Raw genomic sequence first — 24,917 nt, 5'->3', positions numbered from 1 at the left:
ATCTTCTACTCCTATGATGAGAGGATTCGGGAGGAAGGGTTTGTTTAAAACTTCAGAAAGGGCAATAAGGATGAGTTTTGAAAAAGGATGTGGGTTCTAGCGCTTAAGAGCCCACTGGTAACCTTTGAGGGAACGGTTTCAATTAAGCGGTAGGTTCAGAAATCGGCTTGCAAGGACTTTAATAACACAAATCAGGAATGGTGGTACCTCTGCAGTTCGGAATTGGAAAGAGATGCCGCTTTCTTGGATTTTAGGAGTGAAAGGTTGAAGACATATGGGTTGAGTCAAGGAAAGAGACCATACCTAGTTCTTGAAGAATGTGGAAAGCTTGCTATTGTCCAGTTCTTGGTTTGCTATCTAAAGTGAAATCTAGTTATTTCAGATGGAAATGTGGTTCCCTTTCAGATTCTTGCTATAAAGTATAGCTTTTTCTTCAGTAATAATTAGAACAAATTCTAAGCATGCTTTGAAATTCATTTTCTTGGGAGTTCAGATACGTGAACAGATTTTCTAATATTGCCTTGGTGGCTATTTCAGATTGAGCATAAGAAATGGCATTCCACAGAATCATTCTCTTGGAAGTACCTTAAGTAACACAGTGTTGCTCTATTTGGATGAACCATACATTTATTAGTAGGAAAGATGTTAGCCTAGAGTTTATATGCAGCTGAAATATCTATAACAAGAAAAATAATCCTTTCATAAAATAAGTTTCATTTAATTTTATTATGTGATATTCCTTTTGAACATGAGATGCTTAATAGTATTTATTTAGTATTTAAATTAGTATTTTAAGTATTTAATATTTAAGAAATTCCATTTAATAAAATACTTTTATACTTTAATACACTAGTATTTAAAGAAATTCTCCCAACAGGTCTTCCTTAGTTTTAACTTGCAATGAAGTTTCCATCTCTCTTCATGTGCTATTCATTTCTCCCAAGCTATGATTCTTAAGCGTTCCTACTTTTAGCTAGGCTATGGAATAGATCAAAACTCTCATAATATTTAAAAATATTCGAGAATTCTGTTTCCGTTAGCACTAGAGCTTACTTTTAGCCTAGGTAGTAAGCACCCATTCTCTTGCAGTATGTTTTATCCTTCCAACTATCTGATGAAGATTTACCAAAATTTAATAAATGGAAAATTTGTCAAAACTATATTAGAAGCAGCAGTGGCGTGGTGGTGGTGATGATGTCATTAATCTGTTCTGATTTTTTAAAACCTTTTTCTTCTTCTCCTTCCTCACAAAGTTATCTGGAAGCATCTTGGATGTGTACAATGGTGACCAGGGGATTTCACCAGTTAACATGGGACTCACTAATGCATCCTGTCCAACTCTGCCTGTGAAAAGGGAAACCCCAGGTAATAGAGCAATGCTACTTTTATATTCTATTAAAAATAGCAATGGGCCAAGTTTTGATAATATGCTTGCTGAAACCGTATATGATGTGTGTTTGTTCACACTATCGACACAGCCAGTTGAAGTAGGGAAAACTCAACATATCTTTTCCCTCTCCTCACAACGCAGGATTTTGACTGGATAATCAGTTGATCAATCATCCAGGCTGAGCTATTGGTTGTTTGGGCACTGGCTAATCCTATACCAAGGCTGTGCTGCATAAAATAATCTGACGGAAATTCTCCTTTTTTCAACTGCTGTAGCAAAATAATATTAGATTAAAAACAATAAATTAAATTGGTGCAATAATTAGGCAAAATGATTATTTAGTGTCATGAGCAAATGAGTTGATGTTTTTCCACTTTCCAAGTGGAGCTGCTTTCATTTGCATTTTGCCATTATACCAAAAACACAAAGAGTGAGACTGAAGTTAGAATCACTTCAACTTCCTAGAGCTAGGAAATAGCTGAGTGTCTATCTCTTCTATCACTACACTATATTACATAGGAAGAAATGCACCCACAGAACTTAAGGGATTTTCCCAAATCTGGTTATTCTCAGAGCCAGGACCCACATTTCCTGACCTAGTCTAGTTGTACAAGAGCAAAATAGAGTTAGAATTAAATGGTTACACTGATCTTAGTTTGGTGGCTCAAAATGATCCTCAAGACTGTTTACATTAGAAATACACTTAATTCTTTAGGGCATGCCAATTTTTCTCACTTTAGATCCTAATGCCATAAATAGACAAATCCTGCCTCATATAATAAATTAGATTTCTCTCTCTCTCTTTGTATATACATACACACACACACATACACACCTTTCAATAAGCCCATTCAAAGAAAGTGTGGAAATATTGTATTAATACCATTATTTTTTAAAAAAAGAAGTTATGCTGATCTAAAGAGGACATAATTAATGTTTCAAGAAGAGGATCTTGAAAATCAAGTGAAATTCAACTCAAGGATATAGAGAAATCTAAATTTATTTGAAAAATTTAGGTAATAATAATAATTATGTAATATCTATGAAGGCAAGGGGGAAAGGGTAGTCCCTATTGGTGAGTGGTCTTCTGACCCCCTGGGCTTCCCATGTGAGATTCTATAAATTACAATTATGACTTGCTAGAAAAGTTTCATATTTGCAAATATTTAGATGAAAAATGCATGATTAGTGGTGTTATCTAATTAAACATCCTTCCACTTAATTTTAATCTTTTGATATTGCTAGATATATTAAGTAAAGCTATCCAAACTTAGGTAGAATCAAAGTCTATTTTAATAATATTGCTTTTGGTCAGAAACAGATACCCGGGCTCTGGCAAAAGAGAGGCAAAAAAAGGACAATCATAATCTCAGTGAGTATACTTATTTTTTTTTTAAATTAAAATAACTAGATAAAGAGGAATATGTTGTAACTAAAATAATACACTGCCTTTCTAAGACTCTTCTGTGAGGTGCTTCATATTAACTGAACATTAATTAATTGTATGGACAGGGAGGGAGAGAGAAACTTTGGAACTCAAAATTTCATTGTCTTTTTATTGACCCAATTAATGATATTAGGCAGAATATAACTATATACTTTTAAAATTTTTACTTTTTCTTAATTGCATGTCAAAACAATTCCTCAAAATTAAAAAAATGTTAATTATTTTTACATGAAATTGAGAAAAAATAAAATTTTGAAAAGTATATAGTTATATTCTGCCTAATATTGCTAATTGGGTAAATAGAAACACAATGTAGGCTAAAGTTATATTACATGAAGCTATTTTTCCATGAGAGGAGGGGTAGAAGGGAGAAGACTCATCATAAGTGGAAGAGTAGACAAAACATTACAGCAAAGTTTCATGAATTTGCCAGTGTTTGGTTGTAAAGTATTAATGAAATTATTGTGAAGTAATGTATGTTGTAGCAGCTTTGTACAGAATATGTCCAAATTTTATTAAGAATGAACATCAAGATCTTTTCGTATACTGAAAAATCCTGCTTTCCTTTCTTTATCATTCATTGGTCCAAGAGTATACATGCTGTGTTATGGCTCACTAATTCAAAGGTTTGCACCAAATGAAACTGTCTTTGGAAAATTTGCAATCTTTTAAAGTAAGAGAAATAAGAACAGAGTCTCCTTCTGTTCTTGCTTCCTCTGACAATACTAAAGACACCAAAGTCCCACTCAGTGTAATCCTTGCAAATTAGCTCAGATGAATGCATATTAGTCAATTGTATCATCTAATAAATAGCTAAATTGAGAAAACAAGACAGTTTCAAAAAGAGGGTGTTGCTTTTCATAACACATAACAAGTGTACAGTGTACTTTAGTTCTCAAGTGAGCTTGACTAAATGAACATGAGGTCTTATTGTCCAAGCAACCAAATGCAACAAAATGAGAAAAAAGTAAGGGGTGAGCTATATGTAGAATGGTGTCTATGCATAGACATGTCTTTGCAATGTTTGTAGATGAGAAGCCTTCCTCAACAGAAGAAATTATCTTTTGACCTCAGTTCCCAGGATTGCATGTCTAGGAGGTGATCAGTATATTCCATAAAGAAATAAAGAACAACTTTCATATAACTGGAGCAATATTTGGTGCTCATGGTTGGGCAGTGCCAATATAATAAAAATGACAAGACTGACAAAGTTAATTTATGCTTTTAATGCTATATCAATCAAATTATCAGTGGGATATTTTATAGAACTTGATAAAATAATGACAATTAGTTTAGAAAAACAAAAGATCTAGAATATCAAGGGTAATGGGGAAGAAAGGCAAAGACAAAGGAAGAATAGCACTTTCACACTTCAAACCATATTACTAGTATCAAAATTAATTGGTGTAGGTTAAAAAATTGAAAAGTAGCTCAATGGAACAGACTAGACAAGAGAGAATCAGAAACAATGATATTCAATGAGAACCAGTTTTTGGTAAAGTAGAAAAAAATAACTTAGGAAAGAACTTCCTATTTGATAAACCTTGCTGGGAAAACTATAAAAAAATATCTTATAGAATTAAGCTTAGACCAACACTCTATTCTACAATATATCCTAAATGGATAAGTGACCATAATATTAAAGATTATAGCATTTTAAAAAAAATTATAAGAGAAGTAGATAATTCACAGCTATGGGAAGGAAATGTATTCTTAACCAAACAAGGGATAGAGGCAAATACAAAGATAAAATGGATAACTTAATTAGATGAAACTGAAAAGCTACTACACAAATCTAACTCACTTAGGATAAAAAGAATAATCAAGTAGGGGAAAAGAAATCTTTGTGTCAGATTTCTGTGGTAAGGGCTAAGTATCCAAGATGTAGGAAAAAAAAAGAAGTCTAGCTTTTCACCATATTTCCTCTATAAAAACACACCAGACAGAATTAGTCACTGTGAATTATTTTTCCAGACCAGAGCAGCTTAGGGAGATGGATGAAGAGATCTTAGGATACTGGGGAGAGAGTTTATTTAGAGATACTTCCAGTAAGTAGCATTACAATGTCCAGGGACTGAAAGAGGACAGAGATTGAGCACCAGAGTAGAAAGCACTGGGGCAGAAAGATCTCAGGGATTCCTAAACTAGCATAGGGTACAGGAATAGGGGCCATCTGGTAGCTCTGTCACCCACTACCCAATTCTGAGTCACAGATCCAGGGGGGACAGGAGTAATGGCATACTGTGTACTGGGCAGGGAACATGCTTTAGAAGCAAAAGCTAGCTATGTGGCTCTGTTTCCAAGAGGAGAGCAGAGACTCAATTTTAGCCTCCAGCCCAGCATAAATCAGGACAGTAGTCACATACCAAAGCAGAATCTGCACTTCAGTCAATCTGCACCTGCAGAGCCTCTCGGGTTAATAGTGATAGAGTTGTCTATTAAATCCCCCATCCAGGGACAAGGCAACAGACAGAAACCTGTGTCAGGAACTTGCAGAGCTCAGACCAGGACTGTGAGCAGACCTCACCTTGGATCACATCACTTTGGGAGCACTGGAAGTAGCAGAAATATATAAAAGGAAGCTCAGGCCAGCCATACCCCAGGAATGCACAGAGCCCAGCACTAACAAATCCAAAAAAAGAAATAGGCTAGAAGAATATGCAGATAAATACAGATCTAACCAAAAGCCATTCCCCTGTAGCTATGTGGTCAAAGGAGAGAACTGAAAACTATTCACAACCATACGAAATGTTCCAAAATATTAACAATAGAAGAAATGCAAATCAAAGCAACCTCGAGTTTTACCTCATATTCTGAAAACTGGCAAAAATAAACAAAAGATAGCAATAGTCAATGTTGGAAGTGTTGTAGAGAAATAGGAATACTAGTATATTATTGGTAAAGTGATGAATTGGTGCAATCACTTTGGAAAGCAGTTTTTAACTATGCAATAAAGTGACTGAAATGCCCACACCCTTTGACCCAGAGGTTCCGTTCCTGAGCATATAATCCAAAGAAGTCATTGACAAGAGGAAAGTCTTCTTCTACACCAAAATAGTTAAAGCAGCACTTTTTATGATACCAAAGAATTGGATACAAAATAGATACCCATCAATTAGGGAATGACAACAAATTACAGTACATGAATGTAATGGAATATTATTATTGTGCTGTAAAAAATGATTAATGTGATGAATAGAGAGAAGCATGGAAAGATCTACATGAACGGAAGCAGAGCAAGAATTATACACAGTAATTAGAAAAACGTAATTGAAAAGAACAGTCATACATATGCAAAATCAGAACAAAGCACAGAAACAAAAACGTTGCAAAATTATAAAGAACAAGCATGATTCTAAACAAGACATATGAGAAGATGCCCCCACCTCACTTTTTTTTTTGCAAGGATAGAAGGTCCATAAGTGTTGCATGTTGCACATATTCTTGGATTTTTTAAAATATATTGTTCAGTCATGCTGGTTTTTCCTCTTTCTTAGGCTTTAAAAAATACTATTTATATGGGATGGCTCTCTAGATAGAGTGCAGAACATGAGGAAACTATGGTAATATAAAAAAAGACAAAAGACATCAATAAAAATCATTTTTTTAAGAGAAAATTTTGTTGTAGGGCAGATGTAGGGCAAGTCTGGAAAGTCCTAAGAATATGAGAAAAGGCTGATTGTTGACATTAGAACGTTTCTCAGATGCATTTGATTGGCTGGTGCACAGTTTATCAAATGAGAATATACGTAAAGTGATTTGCAAACTTCAAATGCCAATTGTCTAGCTCCTAGTAGTAGACAGAAGAGAGAAACTCAAGGAGGGGAGAAAAAGAGTTGGAACCTAGAACCTGAGTAGCTAAATGGTGCTAATGATGGTTAGAAGAGAATTGGAGGTGAGTTGCATGAGAACAGCACTATGGAGGACTGCACTGATTTCATTGTTGTACCAAGGCTATGATGAAGGATATCCTCTGATATTATTTCATACTGACCAGGAGGAAAGAAACTAGGAGGAAATAGAAACTGCTATTAAGCCAGCTGACTATGTGCTCAATATTCACTGACTTACTTAAGAGTCTTTAAAAAGTAACTGTTTTAGTAAATGGTCCAAGCCAACTCCCATTGAGTGGGCAGGATTATAATAATTCAAGAGCTATTTCTAAGAGTAATTTTTCTATTTCTTTGAAGGTCATACGCTTGAATTTTTATGGGGACAAAACATGTTTCAAATTTGAATGTAATGGTGACATATTGCAGTCTTGGCATTAGAGTGAAGAATGGCAGTTTATGGCTTAGTTCAGTATATTCAATTAAAATTTGAACTCTCTTGACTCTGGTCTTACCTTCCCTCCCCCTTCTCTGTAGTTTATATACTGTCATGGCCATTTGCAGATTCACAGAAACTCAGAGTCGAAAGAGACTTCAGAAGGGGCTTTTGAACCCTCCATAGACTCAGCCTGTACAAATTACAATTCACTTGGAAATCATATTGAAACTTATGGCCCCACTGACGTATTTGGAGCCTTTATAGAATGACTCATTCTCAGGCAAAGCCCCAGTAGCCATTAGTTACAGGCACAGGTGCTCTTGAAACACTGAGGCTCTAATGTTGGATAGTTCTCCTAGATGTACTACTGCCTATTACTCAAAAAATGAACTAAAGTATTATACTTATCTTTTTAAGAAATGGCTCTTCTTACCCTTAGTTCTAATAAAGGAAGACTCATCTCTGCATTTGTTCTCCACTTGATTCAAATGCTAATTGAAATCAAAGCTCAGCACATGTTGCTGAACTACCCCCATATGATTACTTTTCATCCATTGGAAAGGACTTAATCTGGGAGGTACTTGGTTCTCTTATTATTACACTTGCCTCTAAATCCTAAATCAGGTAGGCTGCTAATAACTCTTCCTAGCTTTCTTCAATCTTGGCAGCTTAGATATTTAAAAAAAGCCACTTAACTTAAAACAATATTGGTATCTGATTCTTAAGAGTTTTAGCTGGAATCCTTGGGTGCTATCTTCATCCACTGGAGTAGTTTTTTGTTTTTGTTTTTGTTTTTGTTTTTTTGCTTTTTGGTGAGGCAATTGAGGTTAAGTGACTTGCCCAGGGTCACACAGCTAGTAAGTGTCAAGTGTCTGAGGCCAGATTTGAACTCAGGTCCTCCTGACTTCAAGGCTGGAGCTCTATCCACTGTGCCACCTAGCTGCTCTAGAATATATTCTTACAACGCAATGAAATAACAAATTATTTTGAACATTGAAAGCGTACATACTTTTCACATATTACTAAAATTATAATACATTTCCTAACATTCATCATTCAACTTTAAAGGCATACATGGATAACACTGGGAACTAGATTTCTCTTTCTAATAGATGAGCAATTTTATAGAGCACATTCTAATAACTGATGACATTTTGTGTATTGGGATTTAAAAGTAACAAACAACCAGATTATACAAACAACCAGGAGAGTAATGTATCCTACTATTTTAGATGCAGGAAAAAGCCTTTTTACCCAGAACTGAAACTTATTTTTTTGGATTTATTTCATATATGAGTGGAATGTTTGGATATGCTAATAGTTATTAGTTAAGATACACTGTGAAATAATTTTCTTTTGTTATTCAGGCTTATCTTTAATTTTTCTTCTCTTAAAATTTTCAAGTGATTGTACTTAACCTTTCTTTAAATTATATTCATCAGAAAAACAGTGGTACAAAAAGAAACAGCATTGAGTTGAGGATCAATTATGTTCTACTTTTAGAGAAATTTTGGTAGGGTACTTCTAAAGGTGAAATCCTTTAGCCATGATTTGCTTTGGAGAGTGTGCTCACTAAGGTAGCTGATGTTCTTACAGGTTTGTGTTATCCTACTGTCCTCAAGAACAGATCCAAAATAATTCTACAATGTCGTCTTGATCTACTTTGGGGGATTTGATGCATTCTTCCCTTTAGGGACCTTTTAGGTCTCTTCATCCCCTTTTTAAGATCACAGATTTAAAGAAGAAAGGGATCATTTAGTATAACCCCCTATTTTTTAATTTGAGGAAACCAATATCATGAAAGTATAAGTGACTTTCCCAGAGTCCCAATGTAGTAACAGGGCAGAGGCATGATTTGAACCAAGGTCCTCTGACCTTTCTTAAGAAGCTCAAGTCTATAAGTGATATGAAATAATTTGCTTGAAATCAAGAATGATCAATGGCCAGAATTAGTTAATATGGGAAAAGTCCATTTATTCACATAGTGGTTGTTAAGCACTTATTGTGTATACTGTATTGTACTAGTCACTATGAGAGACTATGAAACCAGAAGAAGACAAAATCCATACCAAAGAAAGTTTTTATTTGAAGAACTTAATCTATTTAAAGTGCTTGCAGTAAATTACAGCTCATAAAATGCTTCGTCACATTTTGGAAAGTTATAAATTAAAGTTGAACCTTATAATGCAAGTTATCTAAAAATCATTATAATAATACAAAAACATAACACTTTGAAATAATAAGTAGTTAGCATACCCCTACTATGCAACTAGCACTTTTCTAGTTATCGTGAAGACCATGAAAGCAATGGTAGAGGTGGTCCCTGCTTCTCTAGGGGTTGATAGTCTAGTTGGTATCAATATATGTGTCAAGTCGCACAATCAATACTCAAATAGATCTGTGAACTCATCTAGGAAGGTAGTTTATCCAGTTATATTAAGTGGTAGCCCATCCTGATCAACTCTTGTCCACTACCATGTCTAAGTTCATCATGGGCTATCAGCCCAATGTTTTAGGGTCCTTCCTCACTTTCTTTTAATTTTGTGAATACATCAGTGGAGCAGGTAGGTTGGCTAATGATTATCTATCACTCTCATCACATGACTAGTCTATTTTCTTTTTTGTTCACATATTTTTGGAAAACAATTTTGTTTCTCATTTGTTATTCCTTATAGTGTTGCTGCCTTGTCAAGCCCATCATAAACTTCTCATATGTTTATATGTGTATATACCCATTTATATATACACACAAAGTTAAAACTAATGTGGGTGGTAGACTACACAAAAAAGAATGGAAAAATTCACTTTGGGGAATCTTAAAATGCAGTATCAGGATCTTTCTAGTTCTAGAACAATAACACCCATTTTTTTTCTTTTGTCTATAACTCTTTATGACTAAATTATAATCTTTGCCTACTGTTTTTCAGAGGTCTTCAAAAAAGTTTACATCTAGTCATAATTGCACTGTGCTTTAATGAGAATAATCAATAACATTTCTTTTCTAATAGTTGAAAGAAGAAGAAGGTACAATATTAATTACCGAATCAAGGAGCTTGGCACTCTTATTCCAAAGTCTAATGATCCGTGAGTTCAACAGTCATTTCTATAATAATGTCTATGGTTTCAATACTGGGGGGGGGAATGGAAGAACCAATGACTAGGAAACTAGGTGGCTCAAGGAAAAGATAAGGATATTACAGAAACCCATTTTTAAAAATCCATTCCAGGATTACAGCTGCTAATGGTCAATGTCATCACTGAGAGTTGTTTTATAAATCTACAGGAAATGAGTAGGTTGTTTCCTTCTAGGTCTTAGTGAATTTCTATATCTGGCATCATATTGTCAATCATAGTGGGTAGATTAAAGGTCATTCAGAAGATGGACTGATTTAACCTGTTTGAGAGTGATTCTGTACATCAACACATAATATTGTTGGGCCATTTAGAGTGAACTTGAACTTTCTAGTTGTCTCAAAGATCTGGAGCTATAGGAGGGACAAAAGTTATTATTTATGTAAGTTTAACTCCTATAGGTCAAATAATGAGGTGAAGTTTTAAAACTTTTGTGGGATTATATAGACAGAACCTCAGTGAAGCTGAGCATTTGGTACTCTGCAACCCAAGTAGCCTGTTTATTGAACACAATCTTTACTTTTCAGCTTATTGTATTAGAGGTCATCTAGTCAACTTTCCCAGTCCAGATGAGGAAACTGAGGCCCCAGAGACGATAAGTGACTTATCCAGGGTTACACTGGATTCTAATTCAGGCCCCCTTTCTACTATGCCACACACCTTATAACCTCTATATATGCCTGACCCTTATTTTATAATTGAAAACTCAGAAGAAGCAAAAAAATAGAAAAAGTCAGAGAAATTCAAAGCTTCATGATGGAAAGATTAGGCTGAATTTAAAATAGATTTACCTATGGACAGAAAGGACAGTAGGTTAACACATGATAAAAGTGAGGGGCCCTATTAATGACGGTTCAAACTCATTTTGTGTAATATGAAAAGTAAATTTAATGTAGAAATACATGCTTGAACAGGATGTTAATGAAGGAACATCACTTTAAACATTCCCTGGGTGTCTGTATCTTTAAAATTTTGAAGAAAAACAATTTATTAGTTCTGTTGCATTACATGCAAGCAGGTAATTTTTTTAGTCTAATCATAAATACATCGATTTAATCCTTAAAGACTCAATATGTAGACCTAGCTTCAGGCATTTTGAGAATCTACCTATTTTAGCCTCAAATATTTCCTTTACTTTAGGGAGGCAACATGAATAAAAAATAGAGAGCAAGTCTTGAAACTGGGAAGAGCTGTGTTAAAGTTCTGCCCCTGATACATACTGGCTGTTTAAGCCTGGGTGAGCCACTTGTCAGTGATCTATGCAAAATTCAAGACAAGTTGCAAAGACAGTTCTGACGTATATCAAAGAAGGAATTTTCTCACTTGAGAATTCTTTATAACAATGAAATTATAGATCTGGTCCTTAAACCTATCTCTTTGACCAGCTTACAGAATTATAACTTAACCAAAGTAACTGGATCCCAGGGTGCTGAATTTAAAGAGTACTGACAACTCTTGAAGGCTTTTTAGCACCTAGGAAGAATAATTAGTTGAAATAGGAAGCAACCCAGCACTTTTTGTGATAGCAAAGAATTGGAAACAAAGTAGATGCCCACCAATTGGGGAATGGCCTGTGGTATGTGAATGTAATGGAATATTACTGTGTGGTAAGAAATGATGTGTGTAAATGAATACAGAGAAGAATGGAAAGATCTTTATGAACTGATGCAGAATGAAATAAGCAGAGCCAAGAAAACAATACACAGTAATAATAATGATGATAACAGTAACATAGCTAATATTTATATAGCCCTTATTATGTGCCATGCACTATTCAAGGCACTTAAAAGTATTATCTCATCTTCACAACAACCCCAGGACATAGGCGCTATTATTATCTCCATTTTACAGATGAGAAAACTGAGGCAAACAAAGGTTAAGTGATTTGCCTGTGGTCACAGAGCTAGTAAGTGTCACAGGCTGGATTTGAATTCAGGTCTTCCTGACTATAGCTCATGCTCTATCCACTATGCAATCTGTAACTATCCCTACACTGCATAAACAGAAAGAACTACACATAAAAAAAATAAAGGTAACAGCATTATTAAGATCAAGTAGGAAATTGAATGAGGAGATATCAGACAACACCCCAAACTCATTTTCTGCAGGTGGGAGATCCACTGAAGGTTCACATTGCACATGTTTTCAGACTTTTTCAATATATTGATTACTTTTCCTAATTTTTTTCCTCTCTTAAAAATACTATTTGTTATATGGTTGGTTCTAGAGGGAAGGGAGGGTGAGAGGTACTTGGGATAACTATGGTGATGTAGGAAACAGAAGGCACCAACAAAATATCAAAAAAAATTTTTAAAAGGAAGTTACCAAGTGGAGGGTTGTGGTAAGCACCTCCTGGTTTTCCTCTATTCCCTTTCCACTAAGTCACAGAAATAACTTTGGAACCTCAGTGTCTCGTCACCACCATAGCAGGTCTGAAAGCATACTTAATAGAGACTGCATTCTGGGATATCTGTCTCTGACACAGATTGTAATACTTTTATCAGGTCAAAAAAAATCTCCTACTTATAATAATCTACAATAGAGGTAGGGAACCTGTGGCGTAACGATTTTCTGGAGGGTCATAAAGGCAGTGTGTGTCAGAGGGAAAGATTGATTTTAGGTTTTCTGGACTGTAGAGCCAGCTTTCTATACACTAAGCCACACTGCCTCTTTGGGGTACATATTATCTTACTTTTATAGGTAGGGAAAGCAAAGGTCAGAAAAATTATGATTTGCCAACACCTGACCTGAAATCTTTTGACTCTAAGAGCAATGTTATTTCATGGTGCCATAGAATTATATGAATATCTTTGTGATATTTTATTGGAAAGAAAATATGGAATTATAAGCAGAAAAGCATGTGGTTGAGAAATATGAGAGAAAAACATACCACAAAACAGTACTTTTACTAATGAGAAAGCTGTTTGACCATCTCTCTACCACCTAAACTTGTGTGGGAGCTGTCCTACCAAAAAAAAAAAAAAGGTCTTTTTCAATCTTTAGGGATTTTCCTCCATCATTGTTGTTTTCTCAGGTTGTTTAAATGATGACAAAATGAAGGAAAAAAAAAGAATCCTCATTCAGTATACTCATACTTTTCCCATGATACTAAACAATCACCATAATTTATACATTACAAAATTGATTCGTTTAAATCCATGAAATTGATTTATTTTTTTCCTCGACTGTCTTCATAAGTGACTTTAGTTTTGGGTTTATATGAAAATGGGAGTGACAGGAGTGAAATCATACCTATAAATTATAAAAAAATACTTTAGCTTCTGGCAGAGTGGGCAGGAAAGAAAGGGAGAACATTTTATTTTTCAAAAATGTTCCTGGATAGTTATTTATGCCTACATTGGGTGGACATCCTGAGCCATTATTTTAGAAAAAGATTTGGTATTGCAGAGCAATCAGGTGCCCCTCACTGGTTACTAGCTGCTAGCAGAATTATAGCAGCTCAAAAGAAACATGAGATACCCAAATTTAGAGACATCTCCACTCCAAATATTCCCATGAACTATTTGTGCCCAACCTGTGGTAAAGCCTTCTAAGCTCGTATTGGTCTGATTACTTCAGTTGACCCCAACGTAGTGATGTCATTTTGGTCCTCTTCCAGAAGGACAACCACCAACCAACTAGCTGCTTAAAATTCCCTTAAGTGACAGGTGAAAATTGCTTAAACAGATTGAAAAACCCAATAGGATTTTTTTTTTTAAAGAAAGCAATGGCAAGGATTAAACCATTTTTAAGGTTAGTGTTTTTGAAATTTTGTAAGGGGTAACCCTATAATAAATTGAAGATAAGAACTATCTCTAGTTCTTATCCATTGTTACATAATTCCTACCACCTTTTTGAAAGACTTATTTAGATCTAAATCACATAACATAAAGCCTCTAAATTAGCAAAGAAGATTTTTTTTTTAACATGGGAAAGGGAGCTGACATCTTGTGGCTTCTCTGCTCATACTTCCATCTTTAGGTTTGGAGTCTTCCATATTTTTCAACCACAGGTCCTGCTCTATGTAACATAAAAGTGGCCAGTGTTCCCTTATTAAGATAATAGAGTCAGAGATGAAAGAGATCTTACAACCATCTAGTCCAATGCTCTTATTTTATTAATAAACAAAAGGAGACTTGGGGAAGTTAAGTGATTTCTCTAAGGTCACACAGGTGGCATCAAGTGGCAGGAATGAAATTGCAACACAGACCTCTCTGATACTAGCCCTTTTTCTGTTGTACTATGATGCTTACCTCTACTACCAAGTAAGAGTGTGGGATGGGTCAATGTGTTAAGACCAAAAGATATTATGCTTCTGAAAGGCAGTGACAGAAACTGTGGTTTCCCTGCACACCTTTATAATGTGACTGATGCAGGACACATTCCCAGTGCATCTGTGAAGAAGGGAACCCTAGGAGCAATTTGACTTTCGCATCCCTTTCAGTGATTTTTTTAAAAAGTATTTTCCTTTGTGCAACAGCTGAAGTCACTGCTACATGTTGTCTACATATAACACACAAATCATTCATTTGCATGCCAGATGGCATGCTTTCTACATATTACCACTCAACCCCAGAAGACTATATGCTATGTTTCAATGTTATTCATATACAGTCTATGAGAGTGAAATCTAGCATGCCTCAAAAAACAGGCATTGAAAGAAGTCCAATTGTATTACTGTGTTATTTATTTATTTATGCTGCATTAAAAAATCCCTACTGCCTATTAGCTATAAATTCAGTAAAATTTTTAACTAGATCTGCTTAATATGACACTGAAGGTATGCCCACTTTCTAGTGCATACATGCAAATACTCATCTGGCTTTGATTCCACTGATAGATGTTCTCAGGAATTAAAATCTATAGTCTGTTCCATGTTTTCAGATTTGGAATTTCTTCTATAATAAAAATTATATGTGTTTTAATAAAATGCACATTTCTTTCATGCAAACCTGAAAGATTAACAGGAAGTGAGCAGCAGAGTGTTTTAGTGGAAAGCAAATTGGACTAGGAATCAGGAGGCCATGGTTTTAATGCTACTCCTTCCACTAATTAATGTACTTGACCTTGGACAAGTCATAACCTTCCTGGGTCCCAGGCTTCTCATCTGTAGAAGAGGCATGAACAAGCTAAACTAATCTATAGTTCCTGATTGCTCTAGAATTCCATGATTTTGAGTCTGTCGTGTTTATATCATTTAGCCTTTTTAAATATCTGGTTTCAAATAAGCATCTAGCGTTTTCAACCATTTTGCTGCATTTCATAAGGAAAGTTTTGCTAAATCATTTAAGAAAGTTTTGCCTTATTAGTGATATAATAGTAAATCACTAAACTGTGCAGTTTGCCTGTTCCACAATCAATGAGGATCAGCACTGGTATGGACCTTTTTTTATTATTTTTTTTCTAACAAGCATAAAAGCAACCTTATTAGAAAGTCAGGTAAAAAGAGTAGTATATTTGAAATGATCTTAAAAAATTTAGGCTTAAGTCCTCAGTAATATACATTTCCTAGTTCATTAATGCAGAAATACTGCACATAGATTTTAATCTCAGAGTTAATAATAAAAGCAATTTTCACTAAAAATATAAAAACTGTAATGGTAGAATCATGATATTGTATTTAGCTCTCCCACAAAAAGTCACTTTATTACTTTCTTTTGACACTTATTTTCATTCAGGGATTAATTTTACTATATAAGGGCTTCTTAACTATTCTATTAAAATTTCTATTCAGAAGCAATAATATCTAAGAGTGAATAATAGTCATGTAAATCATTATTTCATATTAATGTAAAAGATTTTGTAAGTTCTTATGAATTCTGCTGACATGCACAATTGTGAAAAGGTTATCTCTACATTCCACAGTGATATGCGCTGGAACAAAGGAACTATTTTAAAAGCCTCAGTGGAGTACATCAAGTGGCTACAAAAAGAACAACAGAGAGCCCGAGAATTAGAACACAGGCAGAAGAAATTAGAGCTGGTTAACCGACAGCTTCTACTTCGAATTCAGGTTTTTATAAGAATGTTTCCATGAACCGCGAAGCTTATGCACCATTTTCCCATCATCAGTTTTATTCATTGGCCTCATTTATTTTTTTCCTCATTCCCTTTTTTTCCCTCCTCTCTGAAGGACAATTTGAAATGCCTCTGCAAATTCATAGAGCAGGTTGTTTAAGTTGGTTTTTAGTTATAAAATCCAAAATTATGATGACCTTAAAATATATACATAATCTGGAGAACTATATATATAAATTATGCATATGTTATTGCTAGTCAAAACTATGTAACTATGGATTATATATATGTGTGTGTGTGTGTGTGTGTGTGTGTGTGTATATCTGGAGAACTAATTACAAAATTTTGGGAATATGTGATTATCCCATTTGCACAGTATATTTCCAGCCAAAAGGTGCATGCATGCACGCATGTACACATACACACACGGCTGTGTGTGTGTGTGTATGTATTATACTTTATACTAAGTATCACCTTTATTTCTCAAAATAATATAGGACACTAAATTCTTCCCCCCATTTTTTTTCCTTTAGTAACATTCCTATGGTTTGCTTTGCCTCAGGGTATGTTGTGCCAGGTAATATTTAGTCACTCATCACCTGTACATGTGACACAAAGTACCAGAATATGGATTTTCGTAGTTCTTACTCCTCAAGGTTTTTTTTTCTTCTGCTTAAGATGGTATGCATATTGCCGGTATAGTACTTGCTAGCTTTATGTAAAATTGTCCAGGACTGTTGTGCGAAGTTATTCAATTCAAATAAATCATTGATTTTTCCATAACCTCCAAGAGGCTCTGTGGTAACATGGGACTGTCTTGTGTTCTTCAGATTTCCAGGGAACAACAGGATTGGTGAGAAGAGGGGAGCTAAATATTTTTTTCTTTTTCTTTTAGTTAGAAATAGACTAGTTTCTATAATTTTTCCCTTGGGGGGGCAGAATTGCAATTTTTAATAGTGATAATATTTAATAGCATAACAGTTCACAATATGAATACCTATTAATCGTATGGGTCTAATTCTGGAGAGCATTACATTGTAACATTTACATTCAAAGTACTTACTGAATTGTTATTTCAACCTACAGGAACTGGAAATACAAGCTCGGGCACATGGTCTGCCAATCATCTCTTCACACAGTGCAATTGATTTGGTTGCCCATACCGCCAATCATCAGACCTATCCAGAGGATAAATCAGGCGATTATTCCCAAGAACTGACTCTGGCTCAGGGATCAAGATCTGACCTCTGCGATGGATCCATGGCTTTTTCTTATCCCCTGTCACACTTTACTGATTTATCATTTAGTGCTGCCTTGAAAGAGGAACAAAGATTGGATCATATATTACTGGATGATTCAATATCTCCATTTGGAACAGATCCTCTGCTATCTGCCACTTCACCTACAGTATCCAAAGACAGCAGTAGGAGAAGTAGTTTTAGCACAGATGATGGAGATGAGCTATAAAAAAGAAAAAAAAAACTGAACAGACCCTATCTTCACATTGGGAAGGAATTCTCTGCTGGTGCTATGTGATTATGCTCTGAGTCTGGTATATTGCTGAGGCTTAATTTTTGTAACAGAATAAGTTGTTCATGGCAAACTGGGTTTTGAGGAGTGTTGAAGCGAAGGAGGAGACTGCTTGAAGATGCAAAATTAAGTTGGAGGAATATTTTTGGCTAAAGTTACCTCATTTGCATGGATACTTCTTTCTCTCTGAAGTTTTCAACCAATATTGAAATGGTTCCCAGGAAGGGATGTGTGAAAATTATAACTAAGAAATAAACATAGGATACAGACTTCTACTTTGGAGTTAGCCCTGCACTGAGGTTTGAAAGTAGAAACTGAGCTAAGTGCTTATGGATAGAATCGATTATAGTCAATGAAAACTTCAAACCTCTACTTTGTCATTCATTTCAATCTTGTCCATTGCCCAACATTAAAAAAAAATCAGTTTATGAGCAGCAAGATTGATAGATTTATGGTTCATTGGCTCCCCCTTGTCCTCTGGTGGACATGCTAATGAGAGCCCATAGCCAAATGGAGATGTATTACAAAATGGAACATCTGCCCCTGGATAATTAGAATTAAATCTACAGTAAACACTGGACATTTTCCAAAGCAAAGTGCTGAAAATTCCCAAGCACTTTAACAAATTGTTCCTAATTCTTCTAGCCATTTTCACTTCACTTGTTCTCAAAGCCTCACAGTGTAGTTGATGACAGATGCATTTAGTCTAGAACAAAGAACATGATACATAATTTTCCCATCCCACTGCTCATGATAACATTTTAAAAAGTGAGCTTATGTCACATCACCTCTAAAATGACTGTCTCAAAAAATGCTATTCGTTTCTTTTTTTACCCTTCTGACTTTGTAGTCAGCTTGAGAAATCATATCTTTCTTTTCTTTATCAGGAAAGAAAAGTGCTTGATTATAGGAAATGACATTAAATTATGATTAGATGTTTATTTTGACTAGCAATAAGTTATGACTTCAAGTGTTTCTTTAGTAGTCCACCTTTTAAAAATTATGATTGTGACTAACATTAGGTATTAACTAAGTAATCACTGATGGAGATGATGATGAAAGTATTGGGTGAACCAACAGATTTTAAAACTGCTACTTATTTCTATCCATTCCCAGAGGAAGGTATTGCCTTTAAAAGAACTTGGAGAATTTTTGTGAGTTTGGGTTCCTAGATTAATTCGTGCAAATTTGTATCTTCTGAGTATCTTTTGTATTTTAAGACTTGAGTTACCAAAAAGACTAATAAGGGGTACCTAGTTCATTTAAGCAAGTAACTCATTAGCAACTTTTTAATGAGTACTTAGCAAGAGCTCAATGCTTAGCACTTTTTTATTCATCACAAAGAGACAGAGGGAAGTATAAGTCTTGGCCTCTGCCATCAGGAAGATTATAGTCTAATCAATAAGACTGACATACATGAGCCAACATAGGACAAAATATAATTAACATCTGAAATACAGAGTATAGACTCCAAATGTTTCAGAAAATCAAAAGAGAGGAAGATCAGGGAAGGACAGAGTGACAAAGGAAAGCTTCAAGGAAGAGCTGGAACTTGATTTAAACTTTGAAGATGATGTGTAGGCTTTGGAGAAGATGGCAGTTGGTACATCCAAGAGGGTAACTGGAATAATATGAGCAAGGCAAAGAAAATTACATTCCTGACCTGAGTTAAGGGTGCATTTAAGAATATAGATTGGGTAGAAGAAATTATAGAAGGCCTTGAAAACTAGGTAGAAGAATTTAGATGCAATAAAACAGAAAATTATTACATCCTACAAAAACTGCTAGATTATATACTGTCAGGAACCATAGTTTAAAATGCTTATGAAATGACTAAAGAAATTTTATCACTCATCACTTTATAGATATTTGTTATACTGAGTGAGTGAATGAATGTATTTCTTTATCTGGAAAATATAGGCATGTAATACTATTCAGTATATGTTTTGAGATGGGAATGTTTCTGTAATTGAGATCATGGGCAATTTAAAGGAGTTACGCTTAGTTTCTATGATCCATTCTACTCCTCTTCCCCCACCAAAAAATTAATTTTTTCTTTGACTGTAATTCAGGTCTTGGATTTAGAGGCAGTGGTCTTAATTTCCTCAGAGGACCACAAAGACAGACAAATTTATCCTACCTACATCTTCAGATTAGAATGAGAAAACAAGGATTAAAATGAGATTAAGAAGTTATACTCATAACATCATTTCCAGGACCCTATTTTTATTTACAAAATCAACCTTCCAGTTTATGAAAATGTCTAATACAATGCCTATCATATAGTAGGCACTTAATGCTTGTTGATTTACCTTTGCTATGAAAACCTACCCCTTGGTAATTAATTTGACATTTCCAAGTGAAAAGGAGGAACTCCATAATTTAGAATGATGAGTAACATGACTTGCTAGGTAGGGACTGCTTTCTGCTCTCTTCTCATTGCTTATTCTCTCATGCTCTGCAGTCTTAAAACATTAAAACATTGTCATCCTGCCTGCCTCTGCTGGTTCAAGACGTCTCTGGTCTGTTGGAGTAGTACTAGCAACTGTTCCTCTTCATAATCACTACTACTAATAAGGACTGCATACAAAAAATTGAAAGCAAAGCATGCCCAAAAGAGGGCTGGAGATGGCACTAATAACTACAGGGCAGCAGTGGCTGCTGCAGGATTATAATTGCTGTGGAGGGATTGTAAAATGGGTAATGGGTTTTTAAAGATGGAGCAAAGGAAGAGTGGGGGTGTGTCAAGGCCAGTGAAATGGAGGAAGGGGAAGAAAGATTGGAGAGCAGGGATGCTGAGGTGGGGGAGGGGAAACCCAACTGTAGATAAAGGAACACCAAAGGATAAATAGCAAAAAGAAATGGTGAAGTGGGTAGAGTTGGGTCAAATAGGCTTTTCTCTTCCCACTTCGTACCTCAAATTTTCAAGTTGCCTTTCCCTACGATGGGCTTTAAACTCATTGGAGAATACAATACTGAAACCTCTTAAACTATTTGGCTGTAGGCACCTTGATTTGCTCTGCTTATTATTCCTGATTTTGGTTGGTCGGGTGACTTGGGATTCACAGTAATATCTGTTAATTGTATTTTTTGGCAGCTGAAGTCAGAAAGCAGGCATTTCATAGCCTACAAGTCAGTTCATAGCATTTAAGAGGCATTGATTTCTGGGAGTAAGAAGAACTTCTTTTTGGGGATTTTAATTCCCAATTGGGGATTTTAATAGACAATATTCTTAATCACATACATACTCTATACCCAGACACATATATAAAATGTCCACCATGATTTCATTAGTGTAGGGAATTCCTAGTGCAGTAAAGCCCTTCATCAGGGGTTATCTGGTATCTTTTCTGCAATTTATGATCTTTGGGGGATATCTAGAATGCTAAGAGGTTCAATGACTTATCCATGGCCATGCAGCTAGTATTTATTAGAGGCAGAACTTGAACCTGGGTCCTATTGATTCAGCAAGGGCAGCTAGGTGATACAGTGGATAGAGTGCTGGGCTTGGAGTCAGGAAGACCTGAGATGAAATCTGGCCTCAGACACTTACTAGTTGTGTGACTCTGGGCAAGTCACTTAACCCTGTTTGCCTCAGTTTCCTCATCTGTAAAATGACCTGGAAAAGGAAATGGCAAACCACTCCAGTATCTTTGCCAAGAAAATCCCAAATGGGGTCACGAAGAGTCAGATATGACTGAACAACAACAAACCTTTTGATTCCAAGACTTCACTGCCATTCACACATATATAAAGGTATTAGTTCTCAAATTAATAACTTAATTATGTAGTGATACCAAACAAGTAGATGAAAATACACCTGAAAAATCTGTTTCTTTTTTCATGTTATCTAAACAGGACAAAGCATATAGATATTTACAAATACATGTAACTTTGACAATCTTCAGGATTACCTAGCCAGAATCAGAGATGTATGACACCACTGTGAAATCCCCCATCCTTCAAAAAAAGAAAAAAAATCTTCATAATGACTAATTTTACACTTCAAAAAAAAATTGTAATATACTACTTTTCCAAGACGAGTGCATTAAAATTTGAATTCGGGTGACCTAAAATTATACCGATTTCAATAGTTTATAGAATGAACATTACATAATGAGCTTTTTTTGGTGTGTATATGACCTGATAAATGATTTATTATGCGTTAAATTATGTACCCTTTATGATTAATAGTAGAAACTACTCCATGGTTCATTAGTCATTGTGCATCCCCATACTTTAAATACTTCTGTGATTTATTTTAAGGTGAAACTGGAATAGTCTGGTCAGGAAGTGAGAAAAGAATTCTGTCCTTAAAATGGTGCTGCACTACATTTTCCCTGGGAGATTCAGAAGGAAGGTGGAGGGGCGGGAGAAGGGGAGTGCTACTGAACTTGAGAAACTCTCAGAGAAAGTCATTCCAAGGTGGGGTGGGCTAATTCTTTCCTAGTACCCATCCAATTTAGCAATGAGATACTGCTGTCTACTGCTTTACATATATAAATGGAATTTTTTCTCTCACCTTTTTCTTACAAGGGATTTACATGTGTAATAGCATATATCCAAATTATTTTCAGTATCTTTTCTACTGATGAATCCTTTGTAAAAACTGCAGTTTCCTCATTTATGACTCAGGACTTAAGAAGTGAAAGGCTTCTGTGTTTCTAAGGTTGTGTTCCCAGAAAGAAATAATTCTGAATTTTAATGACATTGTTTATATATTGAAAGAAAAATATTTTGTGTTATATAACAGATATTTGAAAGCAAGGGTCATAGAGCAAAAACCAAAAAGATGATGATACAAAAGGAAAAAGAATCAAACTATCCTCTCATTTAATTCATGAAATGCATATATATGCCAATAAAAAGAAACAAATTATTTTGCTGCCTTCCACATGGTTATTGTTTGAAAAGCTACAGCCAATTCAAACATCTAAATCAACAGTAATGTAGTTGCTCATGGCATAAAAGACTAAAAATAATTCAGTCATTTAATCTTAATAAGAACACCATTATAAAATCTTTGACTTTAATAGGGCTATACATATGAATGGCTGATGTAAAGTGACTGTAATTTTAATTTACTTAAGTTGGTTAGATCAGGGAAAGCATTTATGTTATTATAAAACTGTAGAATTTTGTAATTATTGCAATTTTTCATTTTAAATCACAGTATGTTGTTTTCTAAGTAAATGTACAAGAATAGATTGCCTTAATACATAATGCAATCTTTATAAAATGCCTTTTTATAATGTGCTGATGTTTTGTTATATATATTCAATTAAATAATAGATTTTTAAAAAAACAGTTCTTCTTATTTTGTCTTCCTATATTCACAGTGCTAGATAATAGAAAAAACGAGCTAAGGCTTTGGAGAGAATATTGAACTGATGAAATACTTGACAACTGATAAACACGTAGTCCATGATAACACATCATGATCTAATACTTCTCCAATGAAAATAATTGATATTTTCTTTAATAGGGTCTCTTGCCATCTGCTTATTCCTGCTGTTAAGGCTTTAATTCATGGCAAATGTTTTAAAATGTTGCCAAATAGCTAGCAAGCATGGTGATGGATCTGCTAAAATATTGCAAAATTCTAAAAGAAAAAAACCTTTACAAGTTGAGACATTCCTTTCCCATTTCCAAATTCTGTGATACTAATTCAATACCTTAATGTTTCTTAAATATCAGATTTTAAAATATTTTCTAAGTTAAAATTAAATGTTCTGTTTATCCTAGATTTTTGGGGGTGTGGGAAAGGACTTCATGGACCATCTATTCTAACACATAAAAGGAATGCCACTTAATGTATGATTGCATTTTTAAATGAAATGGATAAAGATTTCCTGTAGAGCATTATTCTTAACATCAGAAGGTATGTTTTGGCCAATTTTATATATACCTTTAAGAGGTAGAATGGCAGAATGGATGGCTTGCCAGGCTTGTTATCAAGATGACTTGAGTTCAAGTCTTACCCTTGACATATACTAGTTGTGTTCTGGGTGAATCACTTAACCTCGTGGTATTCCAGATAATTCACTACAACTATAAGATATAGGTGAGTTGCCCATCTATATTGGTAGAGAGATTTTCCACATTGGTATAGATTTGCACCAAATGCATATCTTCAATGCATAGCCACCTCAGAAATAACTAACAGTATGTTTTAGTCCTAGGTAGGTTGTAAAGGTTAGCATTCTCTTTCAGTGAGCTTTCTCTTATTCCTTCCCTTTGGCAGATAGCTATTTTATTTCAAGGTCATGTCTTACCAACATCAAACCAGTTACCCACTTTAATCATATCACTGAGAAAAAAAAATTGTCACTTTTATGGGACAAAATAAATCACACATTTTTTGAAAGAAAAAATATTGGAGATTTTAGTATCATCTAGATTGTAATATCATATGGTTGAATAAATTTTTACATTTACTTTAGTTTTGGGTAAACAGCCTGTAAGAAACTGCTTTCTAGTTCATTCTTTATTACAAGGGATTTTGATCCTAACAAGAGAGTTCCTTTTTAATGTTGTACTCTTGGAAACAGTTGAGGCTATCTCCAAGTCACCTCTATTATTTGGAAAGAAAAAAATTACCAAGTCAAAAGATATTGGAGAGATCTGGGAAGATACTCATTACTAAAAAAAAAAAAATTAATTAAAAGTGGTAATATTGACAAATGAAAACCAATCATATGTGATGCGTACATCATTTTTGTTGACAACTAATGGGAGATTAGAGAACACCAGCAATTAAAAAAAAAACATGTTAATCACCTTCAGGATACGACCTATTTATTTAGTGGTTACAGTAGCATAGTATGAGAAGGCTTATTGGCTAAATCACTAATACCTATAGAGTTAAATATATATCAGTTTTATTAATTGGCAACCCCAGGACAAGAGTACTGTATTCCAGTTGGTGATGATTTTGATATGATCCACCACATTGTGGTTATGTATATGATTCATGTAATAAGAAAAAGGTGCCTGCAGGCTATTGTTCCTAGCATGGATTAAAATTTACATATTGCTTCTCCTTATGTCAAAACATCTGGTGCCTGCAAATGCTAACATTTCGTTAAAAAGTTTCACGAGCCTAGAAAAGTGGATTGGAAACATTGCACG

At 34.7% G+C, this 24,917-nt stretch overlaps 1 protein-coding gene across 8 annotated transcripts in view; it reads left to right on the top strand.

The window, feature by feature from the left end:
• The window catches only part of TFEC (transcription factor EC), a 90,257-nt gene extending 68,963 nt beyond the window's left edge, over positions 1 to 21,294 (top strand). For 6 of the 8 annotated variants that reach the window (XM_027845046.1, XM_027845041.1, XM_027845039.1 and 3 more), the window contains 5 exons: positions 1,254 to 1,365; positions 2,706 to 2,762; positions 10,115 to 10,190; positions 16,104 to 16,251; positions 17,343 to 21,294. In XM_027845046.1, the coding sequence (XP_027700847.1) occupies positions 1,254 to 1,365; positions 2,706 to 2,762; positions 10,115 to 10,190; positions 16,104 to 16,251; positions 17,343 to 17,723 (774 nt within the window). In that variant the 3' untranslated portion in view covers positions 17,724 to 21,294. The remainder of the gene's footprint in view (positions 1 to 1,253; positions 1,366 to 2,705; positions 2,763 to 10,114; positions 10,191 to 16,103; positions 16,252 to 17,342) is intronic. The other 2 variants (XM_027845040.1, XM_027845044.1) reach the window with 2 other exon arrangements.
• Positions 21,295 to 24,917: the final 3,623 nt, after the last annotated feature.

Source organism: Vombatus ursinus, unplaced genomic scaffold, assembly GCF_900497805.2.
Source record: "Vombatus ursinus unplaced genomic scaffold, bare-nosed wombat genome assembly UNPS02014946.1, whole genome shotgun sequence".
Classification (NCBI taxonomy): Eukaryota; Metazoa; Chordata; class Mammalia; order Diprotodontia; family Vombatidae; genus Vombatus; species Vombatus ursinus.
Note: the sequence above shows the minus strand (reverse complement) of the source record. Positions and strands in the feature narration are given on the sequence as shown.